This window comes from Dunckerocampus dactyliophorus, chromosome 5 (genome assembly GCF_027744805.1).
Source record: "Dunckerocampus dactyliophorus isolate RoL2022-P2 chromosome 5, RoL_Ddac_1.1, whole genome shotgun sequence".
NCBI lineage: Eukaryota > Metazoa > Chordata > Actinopteri > Syngnathiformes > Syngnathidae > Dunckerocampus > Dunckerocampus dactyliophorus.
The window spans coordinates 28,498,535-28,516,039 of record NC_072823.1 but is presented as its reverse complement, the minus strand read 5'-3'; the positions used below and the strand labels follow the sequence as shown (position 1 = coordinate 28,516,039).

The 17,505-nt window shown below is 40.1% G+C and overlaps 1 protein-coding gene across 6 annotated transcripts in view; it reads right to left on the bottom strand.

The window, feature by feature from the left end:
* plxnb2b (plexin b2b) overlaps positions 1-17,505 on the bottom strand; it is a 253,747-nt gene that overhangs the window by 69,634 nt on the left and 166,608 nt on the right. For all 6 annotated transcript variants that reach the window (XM_054775448.1, XM_054775449.1, XM_054775450.1 and 3 more), the window contains 5 exons: positions 9,969-11,092; positions 8,429-8,617; positions 6,363-6,488; positions 3,580-3,680; positions 281-407 (listed from right to left, as the gene is read on the bottom strand). In XM_054775448.1, the coding sequence (XP_054631423.1) occupies positions 281-407; positions 3,580-3,680; positions 6,363-6,488; positions 8,429-8,617; positions 9,969-11,090 (1,665 nt within the window). In that variant the 5' untranslated portion in view covers positions 11,091-11,092. The remainder of the gene's footprint in view (positions 1-280; positions 408-3,579; positions 3,681-6,362; positions 6,489-8,428; positions 8,618-9,968; positions 11,093-17,505) is intronic.

Sequence of the window (17,505 nt, the reverse complement as noted above, 5' to 3'; positions counted from 1 at the left end):
ACAGATCAGTGTGTATGCAAAACAATTTTGTCCAGCTAAACTTCGACAAAACTGAAATCATTGTCTTTGGCCCCCAGAAACAAAGAGAAAGTGTTATTAGCCACCTTGAGACTCTTTCTCTAAAACCTAATCATCAGGGGTAATGATGGACTCAGACCTGAACTTTAAATCAATAACATCAGCAGCTTCCATCCACGATGGAAGCAGTTCGTCATGCTGCTCGAGTGAAGCACGACGACACAGAAGAAGAAGAACAAAGAGAAAGAGGAGCTCTCTCTACCTTCTGGCTCTTCTTGCAAGAGAGGTTGGGAGGGTAGAAGGAGAGGATCTTGACACATTGCTGCCTGGGGCTCCACAGCCAGCCATTCTTCTCCTCTGCCCGCCGGCACTCAGACCTCCTGGTGCACCTGCAGACGGAGCGTGAACATTTCCACCGTGCATCAGCCTCTGTTCCACAACCCCACACGCACATTATGAAGGCATCAAAACAAAAAAAACAAAAAAAAAGCCTGACAAATTTGCACAATGTGCTGTTGTAAATAACCAGTGATAGCAGGTGCAATGTTAGCGTCTTGGCTAGCCCGGGCTAGCCAGCTTGCAGTATAGCCCAAACATTTTTGGACAAAACATACTTTTAAAATCGCATAAACCGTCAAAGTTCTCACATAAGATGTCAACATATGTTGTTTTACTTCAAATGTTACTTGAAACACTGCATACACCGTTAATAAACATGCTTATTTTAGCATTCGTTATGAGAGTTAAGGTTCACTTTTTATTGTTTGTACAGTGGTTTGCTTATGTTCACACTTTCATTTTTTCCCTCATTTATCAAAGTAAGGGTTTTTAGGATTTTTCACATGTATACATAGATTTACATGTACACCAGGTCCCCAACTTACGAACACCCGACTACCGAACACTCGCAGATACGAACACAAGCCGACTAGGGAGATACAGTGTAAAGCTAAATGGAAAGCTAAATGATACAACCCGGACAGAGCGTGTGATTAAAGTTTATGAAGAGTTAATAGGCCTGCTTAATTCTACACCACCCACAGAACACTACCTCTTTTAGAAGAGTCCAATGACGACGACCATTTGTCCTTTTTTTTCAATATCTCCTCCTCCAACTCCTCCACAACGACGTATGCTCGACCATTCCTCTTCAAAGGTAAATAACATTTATCATTACGTATTATTATATCATTTTTATTACTGTTTTTTTCATTAATTATCCTGGTTTAATATTACTACTGCATCCAAACTCATATTTGCATACATACACATATACTGTACATGTATACACGTACATGTAGTACCTATATCATTGCTAATATTACCTTTTCCCCTACTTAAGAACCATTCGACTTAAGAACGGTCATCTGGAACCAATTGTGTTCGTTAGTTGGGGACTTAGTGTACTTTGAGTATTTATTTATTTAGTCATGTACAGATGGCATATATGCTGAAGCTTTAAGATTCTTTAAGATACGTTGAATTCGTACCATAAATGCTTCAATTAACGCCTCCGATAGTTTCCGGGTGTGTAGTCTGTAAAAGTAATAGATTAGTTACATTTGCCTTTTTTTTAGGACTTTGACACAAAGTTGAACAATGGAGGTAGATAGAAATGAATAATAGTGAATATTTTTTTCCTATTTTATATTTTAATTTATTTTGTTATGTATTGAAATTGACATAAAAATTTAAAAATATGAAATATAGCAAATTCTTTTATAAATATAAAATAAATTGCAAAAACAATTATATAAATAATGTATAGAAATATAGGCAATCATACAAAAACGTAATATTTCATATGTGTATGGTTTTTATTTTAAAAATATATCGTTATATAGTTTTTCTTTAAATGTTCCATTTTTAATTTTTGTTATATAGAAATGTCCGATATCCGATATTGTCCAAATCTGAATTTCCAATTCTGATAACCGATACTATACTGACACGTGTAACATCACATATCTCCTGTCGTGGACAGAACTGCACTTATTACCTTATTATGTATTCTTATTATTCATGATGTATTATTATTATTCATGATGTATTATTATTATTATTCATGATGTATTATTATTATTATTCATGATGTATTATTGCACTCCCAATTTGACCTGATCTGTTCTGTATTTATTTATTCTTATTCTATTTTTTTATTTTCCTTATGTCTCATGTCTTGCCTTGGTTGTTTTATTTTGTCGTTAAGCGATGAGGTTCATTATGACATCTTTGCAGAGCTGCTGGAAATGTGAATTTCTCTTGGAGATTAATAAAGCATATATCTATCTGTCCATCTATCTATGTATCTATCTACTGTATGTACTGTATCTATCTAAGTATCTATCCATCCATCCAAACACACATCTGCTGCGAAGCCAAAGCCAAACACCCTGAGAAATAGCCACGACTGGGCATGGCAAAGAATTCCACAAGCCCAGTAAATCTGCCCTCCGCCACCTCCGCAACCCATCCACATTGCCGCCACCTCACCACCCCCCGCCGCCAGCGGTGCCCCGACAACCACCCCCTGCCACCCCAAACACGGCCAAGTAAAGCATCGGCTCGAGCATGCGGCGCATGCTTACTGTCACCGTGAGCGGACTCCCCGCTGCAGGCACGCGGGGCCACAAAATCCCAAACTCTGCACCGAAACACGCCCACAAATGCCGCTCAGATTGAAGTTACAGACATGTCCGCCATGTCCTGGTGAAGTATTAACTACACAGGGCATATTAGCAGCGTATTCAGCAACGTTGCGACTTTAAAAGGGCCATATCGGTTTCATTATAGGGAAAAAAAACAATACCGATATTGATCCATATTACATTTTTATGCCAATATCGGTGGACCGATATTATCGGACATCCCTATATACACTGTATACAATATATATATATTATAAATGGCAATAAAAATGATATAATAATGTTTAGAAATATGCAACATCATACAAAAAATACATATTATATATATTTATATAGTTTTTTTCACATGAACAATGGGGGTAGAAATATATTTGATATATTTTTGCAGTTTTACTCTACTGTACTATATTTGTTTGCATCTACATCCTATACGCTCTATTGACAAACACACCAATGACAAAAGCCCAACTAGCTGTAAATAAATGTTTACTGCCAACCTGATACGTGCTTTAATGCCGCTATTGTGTAGTGAGACACAAAAAGACTCACGGACAATAGGGAGCAAAATAGCCTCGACAATAAGAGGAGACCAAGGAAACTATAACACACTTGAACAAAAGGCCTCTTCAGATTCATATGACAACTATTTATCTCCTTCACAACCTTGTAAAAGCTGTGATAAACATCAGCATTTTGTGCAGCTCGGCGCCGCAGATGAATGCCGGCTGATGAGAGTGCATTTCGCTGTGTGAGGCTGACAAACTGTTTTAATTTCAAGGCGAGAGACGGTGGGGGTGTGGGGGGGTATCTTAACAACAAGAGCGGGTTAGTAAAAAAAAAAAAAAAAAAAAAAAAAAACATCCGCCATAAAACAAAGAGCAAAAACACTCCCTCGGGTGTGTTTGTGTCTCACCTGCCCTCCAGGACACACCAGCCACAGTAAGGGTCCCTCGTGTTCACGCAAGATTGGCAGTCTTTCTTTTGGAGGCACGTCTCCACGGGCACCTTGGTGATCTGCGCCAACATGACAACATGATTACACCCCAGGGGAGACACCTCACACACCACAGCAGGATGCATGTGCCCTACTATTTACTATGCCTGCATACATTATATACTATAGAATTATTTAGCCATGTATTCTGCACATATAGTATTTACAGTATGTTGTCATGTGCTGTCGCCATTGACCTTTGTGTAAAACGTACAGTAATCCCTCCTTTATTGCGATTAATTGGTTCCAGACCCAACCATGATAAGTGAAGTTCCGCCAAGTAGGATTCCTTATTTATAATTCAAACTATTTCATTGGTAGAGCATACAGAACCTGTTTACACTATTCTAAAAAATGCTTTTTAACATGATTAGAGCCCTCTAGACATGAAATAACACCCCTATAGTCACCACACTCCTATTACCCAATATAGTAGACATAATAAGAGAAAATAAGACACAAATAAGACTTGTGTGGCTTTGAATATGTTCCCTAGAGGATGGGGGTTCAGAGTTGAGTTTTAGCTTGGCGTGCGCCCGTGTTTTTATTTGGGATTTTTATTAGGGATTACTGTGCCCGATGCACCCTGTCGTTCTGACAATCAAGTCTGGGGCTTGCGTGTCTCAGCCAATATTACGGTAACATTACTGACATCTCATGACCAGTGTAAAATACTACATATCATCACAACATCTGTGACCGCGTCTTCTGAATGCCTTATACAGTCGTCCTTCGCTATACCGCGCTTCGAATATCACTCCCTCACTATATTGCGGATTAAAAAAATAAAAATTAATTAATTAATAAATTATCACTGTTTTGTGGTTGACTATTAGCTATTATTAGTCAAAACATATTGAAAGACAAGTTATTTTGGTCACTAGGCACCAGTAATGTTATGAGACATGACGTTAGATTACCTTTCACACTACTGAGCCAGCAGAGCCACGCCAACATGTCATGGCTGAGAGCGAATAGAAAAAAAGGTTCTTCTCTCATTGCATGTGGAAGTGGTAATCTTTTGGCTTCTTAGTCCTTCTTCCCCACTCAGTTTGAAACACTTTCTTAAGTTCCGAATGAGTAAATTGGAGAGGCTAACTTGTTAGCTTGCTATGCTAACGGCTGCTGTCTGTTATGTCCCTGCAAGGATAGCATAGCCTGAGCAATGTGATGTCAACAAAGAATAATAAGACTGTGAAAGTGAACATAGGGGTGTTACAGGGCTGTTAATAATGTTTACCCCTGTATTTAGAAAGTCATAAACAGGTTTCCTATGCTCGAAATATGAAAATATCCTGTTTACTAATATTGAGTCTACTTTGTTACAACTGTATAGTATATAGTTTTGTATAGCTGGCAATAAAATATTGAATATATCAAAATTTGTACATATACTGTACGTCATGTGAATAGAAAAATAATTAATTAACAAAAAATACTATACATATTTTTACTATATATATATATATTTTATTTGGTGTTTGGCTAAAAAAATAATAATACATTAATAATGAAACCTGTAATGTGTTACTTTAAACTCATTCTTTTCAATGTGCTGTGGTGGATTATTATTATCATTATTATTTACCCTTTTTGATTGTCTGAAACAAATCACACTTGCTGACTTATGTTAGGACAATGGTGTTTTTTTAGGTTGTTTTTTTTTTTTGCTTTGATATTTTTGTGTTTTTTAATTTTGTAAAAAAGGCAATTTTTTTATTTTTAAAGACAACGTTTTGTTTTATTATTACTTATTAATATCAACATTTTACCTTCTTCACTTTACATTTTGCCTTTTTGCTCTATTGGGTTTTTCGGTTCTACAAAGTACGGCGGGCCAATAAAAAAAACAAGCTGCTGGCCGCAAATGGCTCCCAGGCCGCACTTTGGACGCCCCTGACTTGTAAAGTCAGGTGAACACGCACTATTAAGTATAATACAACATTACTTCCTCTGCTTGCTCGCCTGCTAAGCCTGATGTATTTGTCATGCACACTTTGGCTTTATGGAGCAGCAGTGAAGCAGTCATTTTTGGGGGGGTCCTTTTTCTCCGTGCCACGGTAACTTGTCAGCACAGTTAAAATCCCAGTGCTGCTATGAATATGATGGGGATTTAGAGACAATTTATGAGTAGTCGATTATCAGCAGACGGGCAGAGAAAATAGTGCGTCTGGCTCTTTCCTCTTTGGCAAACACATCATTCCCAGCTCCCGAGAGAGAGAGGTTTTTCAAATTAATTTTGTGGTGTCCATTAAGGTTTTATTTCTAAACAGTGAAGATGATGCAGGAGTTGGCCTTGAATGTGATGCAATAACATGTCCATAATCAGTGGGTGGATGCTGGCGTGTGCACACCTCCAGTATGTGCAAGTAGCGCTTATCGGGTCGTGTATCTCCTGGCAGATGCATTATAGAAGCGCTCGCTGGTCAATTTAATGCATGTTGCCCTCTCCGTTTAGCCTCAGTTGCCTTCAGCCAAGGTTGACGCACAACAACACGCATAATAACATGTAGAAAAATAAATAAAGTTCCATGCATTCTGCTTCCCTCCTTATTGCTCTTGTGGGATTCCCGTCCGGTTTTTATCCACTTTTGAACGAGGCCTGATTCCGTGCCTTGTTTTTTCTGGCTCCCCCATAGGAGGAAAATGTCAGAACTGTGTCATTAGAGTTGTTGAAGTTGTTCAGTGATAACAACACACACCTTTTTATCAGTGGTGATGTAGAGGTGGCTGTAGTCCATGTCGAAGAAAAGGTTCTTGTTGACCGTCTCCCCCAAGGTGTCGCCAGGAGCCTTGCTGTACACGTATGGCGTGGATGTCAGGTGCACCTGCAAAACAACGTCTTTAGCTTGTCTTAAAAGCTCCCCTTAAAGGCAGGGGTGCCCAAAATGCGTCACGGGAGTCATTTGTGGCGCGCTGCTGTATTTTTATTGGTCCGCAGCACACTGTAGTAATATAATAATTAAAAAAAAATACATTTACAAGAATAAAGTCAAAATATTTAAAGAAAAAAGTTGTAATCTAATGAGAAAAAGTCGTAATTTTACGAGAAATTTAAATACAAAAGAAAGATTTTATTGTTTTTTTTAAAGTGATAGTATTATGAAAAACGACTAAAGTTATGTTATGAGAATAAAGTCAGAATATCATGGGAATAAAGTCATAATTACGAGAAGAAGGAAAAAAAGGAATAAACAGCTGTAATTTTTCCGCTGATGATGATGAACTGACTGATGCAGTGTCATATGATTTAGCCAAAGACGTGATGCCTTTATGGGCCGCACGGTGGTCTAGTGGTTACCATGTAGGCCACGCAGTCATAGTCAGGAGATCGAGAGATCTCCCCGTGTGTGTGTGGGTTTTCTCCGGGTGTCCGGTTTCCTCCCACATTCCAAAAACATGCATGTTAGGTTAATTGGAGACTCTAAATGGTCCGTAGGTATGAATGTGAGTGTGAATGGTTGTTTGTCTATATGTGCCCTGCCATTGGCTGGTGACCAGTCCAGGGTGTACCAGCATTTCCCCCAGCGACCCTAACGAGGAGAAGCGGCATGGAAAATGGATGGATGGATCAGTCAAAAATTTAATCGCCTACATTTAACAAATATACATTTTTTATGACTTATTTATTTAACTTTTCTCAACAACTAGCAGAACATGAACCGAGTTGCTGAGAGCCCCGCCAACATTTAAATTGCACTTTATTTACAAAGCACACCTCCACTCACTGTGCTCCTATGTCATTAAATACAGGTGTCATGTTTGAACTGAACACAAGCAAATATTGTCAGCTGCTGAGCTACTGCTAGCATAGGAGCCGCCTGTTGGAGAACCCTGTGATAGCATCACTGTCTAAAGCTATACACACATAAGTATGATAATGATAACAAGAGAGCAAGATTGTTAAGTGACACTTCAAAAAGCAAGTTGTGATGATGATCGTAGCTCGTAGCTTGACAAAAACGAGCTAGCAAGATGCCACCGGCCGGGCATGTAAACAAAAATGCCAGAAAGTGGCTTAGCATGCGACATGGTGTCGTCAAATGACTACATATTTACGGGCTATTGTTCATACAAACGTGTCGCGTATCTGGTCACATGTGCAAGTGCCAGCAAGGCAGACAGGAAATTCCGGTGCACGCTTATCAAAATAAAGCGTTAAGCGTTAAAATAACGCTACGATCAATTACATGTAGCGGAAACCCTGGACATGTGGGGTAGCCGAGCGACTCAACCATATATTAGCCTCACGGTCCACGATGTAACCAGAGACAGAACTTTGAAGCCGTCCTGTCTCCAGACAAGTGTTTTTCCGGAGGAACACACAGGTGAAAACATCGCAAGTGAACTGAAGGAGTTTGTCCAGGAATGGGACTTGGATAAGAAGAAACAAGTGTGTGGAACTGCTGACAGTGGATCTAATGGACTGGAATAGACTGGCTTGCTTTGGACGTTATCTACACAGTGCCATAGGTAAGCTTAATGTAATTTCATTATTTTTAAGGTTTGTAGCTTCTTATACAAGACGCAGCTGAATTTAATGATATCATCATATGGCGATACATCCCGAAAATATCCTGATACACGCTAAGGTCCATATCGCCCAACTCTAGTTATAATAAGTCATAATATTACGAGAAGTACGTTTATGAAGATTATGTGAAAAGAAAGTTGAAATATTTTCAAAAAAAACCAAACAACAACAGCAAAACCTTTCATTTTCACGATGTGGCACTGTGGTAAACATTCCTAAAAGGTACAACTCCACCTTGAAGACTTCTCCCTGGTTGTTCCCCAAGAAGGCAACGGTGTGGTCATTCTCCACGGCGATGGCCGCTGCAGTCAAAAGGCCCGGCTTGGTCAACACGGCGTTGGACTTCAAGGCGAATCTGGGCTTGCTGGCCAGAGGCGTTGGAAGGAAGTCTCCACCGCACTTGTACTGTTCTAGCGTGTCCTTCTGTAATAAAAAACACAAAGACCTGTGAGCCAAAGCGATGAGGAATGTTTTTAACATGATTAATATGACACTACTGACACCTAGTGACCAGTGTAGAACACTACACATCATCACAACATCTTTGAATGCGTCTTCTGAATGCCTTATATTTGTATTTTACTTCATGTAGCCATTTTTATGCTTTTTTATGCAAAAAATACACACAATTTACTCAAACATGCATTTAAATATGCATTTTACTTAAATATGCATGTTGTAGCAAGGGATTACTGTATACACCAGGGGTGTCCAATGTGCGGCCCAGGGGGCATTTACAGCCTGGGGCAAAAAAACCCAGCAAAAATGAAAAAAGGCAGAAATTTTAAGCGAATAAGGACAAAATATTAGAAAAGTAAGTCATAATCTTAAGAATTTGATACTGATATTTCAACTAAAACTTCAAATATTAGAGAGTAAAATATGATTTAAAAAAAAAAGTTGTAAGATTAGGAGGGACAAAAATACAGTGGTGGTTTAAAAAAATGTGGTAAAATTATAATGCTATTACCATGATAGAGTCAAAAGAATAAAGGCATAATATTACAAGAAAATGTACTAGAAGAAAGTTCAAATATTTGTAAAAAAAAAATAAATAAATAAAGATGAGCAAAAAAGTGCAATGTAAGGAGAAAAAGTAGATATTAATAATCCGCTTTGTCACCGAGTACACAAAGATGAGATGCAACATTTTGGGGGGTTAAAAAAAAAAAAGTCAGTATGCAGCCCTCGGTGGAAAAAGTTTGGACACCCGTGGTATACTCACTCGAACCTCAGTTTTCAAACACCCCAGTTTCTGTATGATTCGGTTCCTCTTCACTGTCTCGGTAGTCGTACAATATTGTGCATAACAAACGGTTGTACTTTATCCTTTGGCACGTTCAATTTTACTTTTCTTTTTCTTATTAAACTCTATTAGCCGGATTGACTTGAAGATTCTCACACAGCTCAGCGCTGGTCCATAAAACAGCCACTGTAACTTGAAATTTGGTACACAACTTTAGGGGATGGACCAGCAAACGTGTGTCAAATTTGAACAAGATTGGTTGAAAAAACATGGCCGCCATCACGTAAAACGTCTTTGGACTTAGCTACTAATTATCCATAAATCACGGACTATTTGTCTAATGATGATACAACTTTGCGGATATCTGTATTGCATGTACGCTAGCATGCATTCCAAAGCATTTTCACAACAACCCATAGGGGGCGCCACAAATGCCATTTACCCCATGGGGTGTCCTCATCCTGTTCACGACTGGGAAAGAGTAGCGTCTAATATTCGGGTCAATTCTACCAACAGACATTTGCTTACCGCAATTTTCGAGGTGCAGAATTCTGCCGTTTTGGACGAGTACGGGATGTCAACGGCAGGGAAGCCTGATATCTTCCCCGAGTCGCTGTAGCAGGCGGTGATGATGTCCACCAGCCGCTCGTTGATGGCGTTGAGCGTGTACATGCACAGAGCCGACTCACTGTGGTCGTCCTCCGAGCTGGCCACCATGAAGAGAACTTTATTCCAGGGCTGCACCTTCCCGTACATCCCGGACTCGGTCATGACACGACTCAGCTCCTTTCCCGGGGACGCCACGTAGGCAGCGTGCACTTTGCTGTATCGGTTATCCTGGCCGCATTTGAGCTGCAGCTCCGTGTGCGAATACAAATGGTGGTCATTCTCGCACAGACGGGACACAAAGGTCAGGTTCTTGTTGTCGGTGCCGTCCAGAGTCCTGGAAAAGACGAAGTAAACAAAGCCGTCGGCTGCGAAGGCGTGCCTGAAGTCATGAAGGTACCGAGGACCGAAGGGCATGGTCTGAATGGTGGACGCCTCGATGATGCTCTCAAACACCACCCACTCTCGGAAATCCTGCAGAATCCTGGTGGTGATGATCTTGGTGCTGTCCTGGCTTCCGTAGCCTTTACCCACGAGGAACACATCAAACTTGTGTTGGTCTTTCGTGAAGGTGGACATGACGCCCACCACGTTGACGTTGTCCTCTATGCTCGCCACGTAAGTCCTCTCCCCCTTGCTGTCGCTGTAGTAGAGCTGCTGGTCCACGTTGGACAGGTTCAGTAAGGAGCAGATGCCCCGGTAGCGGCTCCCACACACGATGAGGGAACCGTTAGCCGGGTGGACCAGCAGCAGCTTGTTGATGTTGGGCATCAGCTTGGTGTCCTGGCAGGCGGAAGCCGGCGGCGTGCACGTCCTGGCGTCCTTTTTGGGGCCCGTCTCCGCCCGGGCTTCCAGTCGCAGATTCGCTCCCAGTTGGTAGACAGCGTTGACGGCTCCCACGTACACGCGGCCCGTACGCGGGTCCTGGACCACGTTGTTTATGGGCGTCTCTGAGGGGAACTCGGGGAGGTCGGGGCTGGCCTCTTGGGCTCTCGAGGTCCACTGGCAGGCGAGGAAGAGAAGCAGGGACACCCAACTTGCCATTTCTGGACACAAGATAGTGATGAAAAGTGTCAGCATTCTCTCACAACAAAAGACGTTTACTCCCCAAAAACTGCAGAAGAAATAAAAAAATACAATAAATTTCTGTCCTGAGATGGGTTGCAATTTTTTTGTGTCAGAATAAAAAAAAAAATCTCACACTTGATATCCTCAGGACGTTTGCTTCCCAAAAACAGCAGCATATAAATATACAGTATATAAACAGTCTATACACACGTGTTAGCTCACGTCACTGTTGATACACTGCTGATGGGGATGTCATTCAACTTCAGGTCAAAAATCCCTTTAATAATAAAACCTTTCATTTAAAAGCTGCATTTTGTGTTCATTTGTGCTGTCACTAGCTAATATTTATATTTTTTAATGATCTGAAACATTTGTGACAAACATGCAAAAAAAAGAAATCAGGAAGGGGGCAAACACTTTTTCACACCACCGTATATTAGAGATGCAAATATCTTTTTTTTCAAACTGATACGGATAACCTTCTGCTTCTCAAGGCCGATATGATACTGCTAATCTACTTTTTTATTTAGATTTAACTGTAGTTTGTGCACAACTATCATGACATTACTTCTACCACATCACTCCTACCAGGGAAACCAGAGTATAGAGGGGAGGGACCCACCGGCGTGGTCCAGCAAGGTGCACTGTATTTGGCCACACGCTCCGAGCAGCCGGCGTGATGCCATGGAGGTCTCTGGCAAACCTTTTCTACTTTTCAAACATGGCGCTCCGAGTGGCTCGTAAGGTTTTTTTGTGTGCTCAATGTGTTTTTTTCCACCTCATCAACGTCCATCACTCAGGGGACGTTACAACAGGCCGTTAATGTCACAGGCAGGAGAAAAAAGGAGTGCTTGATTTGCTCACCCGCACAGCATGGGTAATCTTGCCTAATTGGAGCATTTTTTTTTTTTTAATTATGGGTTATCTGAGCTATTTTTTATGTTATCATATTTATTCATATGACATCATATTTCCTGATATTGGCCCGATAATTACTGTGCACTCCTAATTTATATATATTATAAATAATATTACGTGAATAGATAAAGGTTGACTGAATGAAGGAATGGCATCTTACATGTGGCATCAAACAACGGCATTTTTGATGGGACATTTTTGTTTAGGAGGAACAAATGTGTTACTTTTTGTGTAGCATTACCAGAAATAACAACAATGTTTGGCAAATTTGACAGACATTTATTCAACAAATATTGAAGATAAAAAGCTGAATGGCACAAAAGGACCCAAAGGTCTCTGCAGGGTTAATATGCACAACAAGTGTGTTTGTCACCAGCCAGTAGGTGTTTATGGCAGACATCTTCATGTACAAACACATGGAAATCCTCACATTCCCTATTAAGTGTCTGTGATAGCCGGTGTCTTGTTGCCAAGGTAACCCTCTGGTATATTTGTCACAGTCCTTATATATTTGGCCATGGTGTTTCTCTTTTGTATTGTTGCTTTTCTTCTATTCAACTGCATCACTCGAAGCGGCCGAACTCTAGTTACAGTCACCGTCATGATTATGCAACGACTTCAATGCAAGTCGGAGAGTGAGACGCCGCCGTATCATGTCTTTATGGCGACGACGTGACGGTGGACCTGTTCAAGGTGAATGCCCCTCTCTTATTTCTATCAGTTCCTGAGGGAAAATTATTATTTGTAATACATTATGAATAATGTTTTTTAAAATAATAATTAACTTAAAATTTTATTATTATTGATTAAAGTATTTTTTGTTTTTTACGCATTACTATGAACACAGGTTAACTTCTTTTTACACTGTTAAAAATTGAACTGTTATTTAAAAACAACAGCAGAAACATATTTTATTTTATTTATTATTTATTATATTATTATTTCTATTATGTCCTGAAACTATTATTTCCAATGCATTAAATTTAATTAATATATTACATTTGTTATCATAATTTATTTTGTTATTATTGATTAAATGCATTTGAAATCATCATCACATAAAAAAAGAAAAAATAGCCCTTATATGAACTCAGTGTCCCGTTTATAGTATAGGAGTAGGACTACAATAACATGAAAAAATATATTAATTAATAAATCATCTGTTTTGTGGTAGTCAAAAAATTTGCATATTTAAGTACAATGGGTTTTTTTTGACTAAATTAAGCATTTTCAAGGATAAAAAAATGACTAAAATAACAAAAAGGTTTCAAAAATGTTGTGATGATATGTAGTATTCTACACTGGTCACTAGGTGTCTGTCATTTTACACCGATGAGAAGATTGTGAAGCCAATGTGTGAAGAGGGGTGTTATTTCATGTCTAGAGGGCTCTAATAATATTAAAAACCCATATTAAGAAGGTCGTAAACAGGTTTTCTGTGCTCTAACTACAAAATATTCCGTTTATACGTCAAAAATCCTATTGTGTGGAAATTCACTTATCATGGTCGGGTCTGGAACCAATTAACGGCAATAAACGAGGGATTAGTGTACGCTGACATTGTTATATAGTTAGCAATGTTGTAATAAAACAAAGCAAAACAATTTTGTAATAATGTTACATATGATCTCATAATTTAACTTTCTGCGGTAAATGCGAGTTCTCTAAGTGGTTGACATTTCTACTTGTCGCGCAAAACACAATTGACAGAACTACTCAGTGACCCGGTTACTAAAAATAATCCACGCTGTGACCTGTTTTCTGGGAGAATATTTTGTTTAGGGGGCTGCAGGGAGGAAAGAAAGTGGTCCATGTAACAGCTGTTCACAGTGACATGCATGGATTGCTTAAGTTGAACGCCATGCTTTGTGGGCGTCACATTGGGGTGAGGTGAGCAGCACGAGTGGAGGACAGACGCTGCCATCAAATCAACCATTCCTTTCAAACAGGGGAGAAACACGACCGCAAGGAAAAATGTCATTTAACACATCTGTGCAGGCTAGCACCTTTTAGCGAAATCAATAAGTGAAGCACAATTATGGCTTGAGCGATGTTCTCCAATCATGTTCTGTTATGATCAATTTGTAGGGAAAAAGTGCAAATGTATGATGTTTACAAGGTGCATGGCAAAACAATGCTGATATCCTTCAATCCTCTATAATTACTCATCTTTTCATTACTTTGGCATGTCCTGCATTATTGATACATTGAGGGTTGTACATTATAGAAACTTTCTTTTTACTCCTGTATTGCTTTAATTTGGATGAATTTCTTCTTTACTTATTGATTGTGGTTTCTTATTTTCAATTACTCATTCATATATTTGTATTTTATTTAGTGCTGGGGTGCATGATAACGATCGGGCCGAAAAAATGCTCCAATGAGGCGAGATTGTCCGTACTGTGTGGATGAGCAAATCAAGCGCTCCTTTTTTCTCCTGGCATAACTTCCCCTGAGCTCACTTGTTCAACAAACAAACATTTGCCTTAGGAGGAAGACATTTTGCGGGCTAGTTGTACCAAATGCTCCACGATGAGGGGAAAAAAACCAAACCTGGAGCACACAAAAACCTTATCAGCCACCTGAAACACCAGCGCCACGGTGTCTGAGAAGTGCACAAGGTTGGCCAGAGACCACCCGTGGCGTCACACCGGCTGCTCGGAGCGTGTGCTGGAATACAGTACACCACGCCAGGTGGCTCTTCCCGCTCTGTACCCTTGTTCTTCTGATAGGAGTGATGTGGCAGTTGCGATGTCATGATATTTGATTAGGACAAACCAACAGCTACAGTTGGACAAATTCAAATTTGTTCGAGTCCTTCTTACCTTCAGGTACGCACAAACTAGATTAAATTTTAAAAGTAGCTATAAAAAAATCGGTCTTGAGAAGCAGATATCAGTATTGGTTTGAAAAAAAAGATATCATGCATCTCTAATATGTACTCTTGTGATTTTTACTTTGTATTAATGTACGGTATTATTTATTTTATTGATTTATTCAGTGTGTTGTATTATTTTCAATTATTCCCTCATATTTATTCATTATATTATTTTTTTTAAATGTACTTTTTATTTTGTTATTATTTACCCATTTTATTTAGTTTCCCACAGGACTGCAATTTATTTGTGGCGCTTGGTTGCAGTGGACTGGGGGCGGGGGGTTGTCTAATTTGCATAATTGCATGTCATTTTTATGGACGCCGTGGGAGACAAAGTGAATAAAAAACATGAAATGGCAAAATACAAATAAACTGTCTTCTGTCGGTTCTAAATTTGACAATTTCGTGGCCTAAATGAAGCATTGTCAACATTTTTAAGCATAAAAAGGCTAAATGAAGTAAAATACGGGGCTGCACAGTGGTTAGCGATTAGCATGTGTTGGCCAACAGCCTGGAGATCAGGAAGACTTGGGTTCGATTCTCCCTTGGGCATTTCTGTGTGGAGTTTGCATGTTCTCCCCGTGCGTGTGTGGGTTTTCTCCGGGTACTCCGGTTTCCTCCCACATTCCAAAAACATGCATGTTAGGTTAATTGGAGACTCTAAATTGTCCATAGGTATGAATGTGAGTGTGAATGCTTGTTTGTCTGCGATTGGCTGGCGACCAGTCCAGGGTGTACCCCACCTGTCGCCCGAAGTCAGCTGGGATAGGCTCCAGCATGCCCCCGCGACCCTGAAGAGGAGAAGCGGTATAGAAAATGGATGGATGGATGGAAGTAAAATACAAATTCCGAAGCCGCAAACGTCAAAGTCAAAGACGTTGCGATGATATGTAGTATGCTACACCGGTCACCAGGGGTCACTAATGTTACATTGATGAGACAATAGCCACCACAGGAAGTACTGTACAGAAACCGGAAGTAAAAAAAGGAACAACAACAGGGAACTCTCCCAATGCTAACATGTGTGGGTCTATAATATGTCTTATTTTCTTTTATTATGTCTACTAGGCCGCACTGTGGCCTAGTGGTTCACATGTTGGCCACACAGTCAGGAGATCTGGATGATCTGGGTTGGAATTTCCATTGGACATCTCTGTGTGGAGTTGGTATGTATGTTAATTGGTGATTCTAAATGATCCGTAGGTATGAATGAGAGTGTGAAAGGTTGTTTGTCTATATGTGACCTGTGATTGGCTGGCGACCAGTCCAGGGTGTACCCCGCCTCTCACCCAAAGGATAGGCTCCAGCATACTCCCACGTCTCTCGTGAGGACAAGCAGCATAAAAAAATGAATGAATGTCTCCTATATTGAGTCATAGGAGTATAATGGTGACTATAGGGGTGTTATTTCATGTCTAGAGGACTCTAATACTATTGAAAAGCACATTTAGAAGATCGTAAACAGGTTTTCTACGTATTATATGTCTTATTTTCACTTGTGTCTACTTTATTGGGTAATAGGAGTGTAAATGTGACTAAAGGGGTGTTACTTCATGTCTAGAGGGCTCTAATAATAATAATAATAATAAAAAAAAACATATTTAGAGGGTCGTAAACAGGCTTTCTATGTTGTAACTACAACAACATTCCATTTAGAACTAAGGAGTCCTCCTTCCCGGAACTGATTAACTGCGATAAACGAGGGCTATTCGATAGATGATGTACATGTAACAACTTTTGTCAGTGCATAACACTGAAGAAGAGGCTTCATTTTGTATTGGAATGAAGCAAAATGAGAAATGATCTGTCTGTGGTGCGTCAGGTAACGAGGCAGCAAGCTGGCTCTCAGAACACAACAAAACCTGTTTAAAAACCACTTGGATTGCTTCCAAATTCAGATGCATTAAAAAAAAAAGCGGCTTTTCACTGGAAAGACGACGGCACATGTCCTCGTGTAACACACAGACACCATGTTCTCCTGGTACACCAGCTGACGGGCGGGCGTCTGCTGCGGAGGCCGCGCTCGCTGATGTTTGCACAGGAGGAGGCGGAGGAATATGTAGGCGGCAACGCAGAGCGCCGTTTGCATGTGGTTAGCACTCGGCACAAGCGCGCTGGGATCACATCAAAGACACACAAAGACGTGTCTCCTATGGGAGTTGTGTTCCTCCCTCCTGGTCTGAGTGGGGACAACACCAACACAACAGCCGGTTCACAGGATCCTAATTCCTTCTTGTGATGGAAGAACCATACACTTTGTCCTGGCTGCCCAGTACAGATGTGAAGACACTCGCCTCTCACGCAAAACACAGCCTAATACGGTTGAAAAGCACGAAAATACGCCACAAACACCAATACCACAACTGAACAACAGTGAAAGGTGACATATTATGATAGGTTATTATTATTTCGTATAAATTATCATAACATTAGAGGTTTATTTGGTCTCCAAAAATGTTGACAAGCGTCAATTTGTGAGACAATAAACATTTCACAACGCACCTGCATCGTTTTGTGACGCAGTGAAATGAAAACGTTTGTTTGCCCAGTCATATTTTTTCATTGTACTTTTCTTAAAATTTATGTTGAAATCCC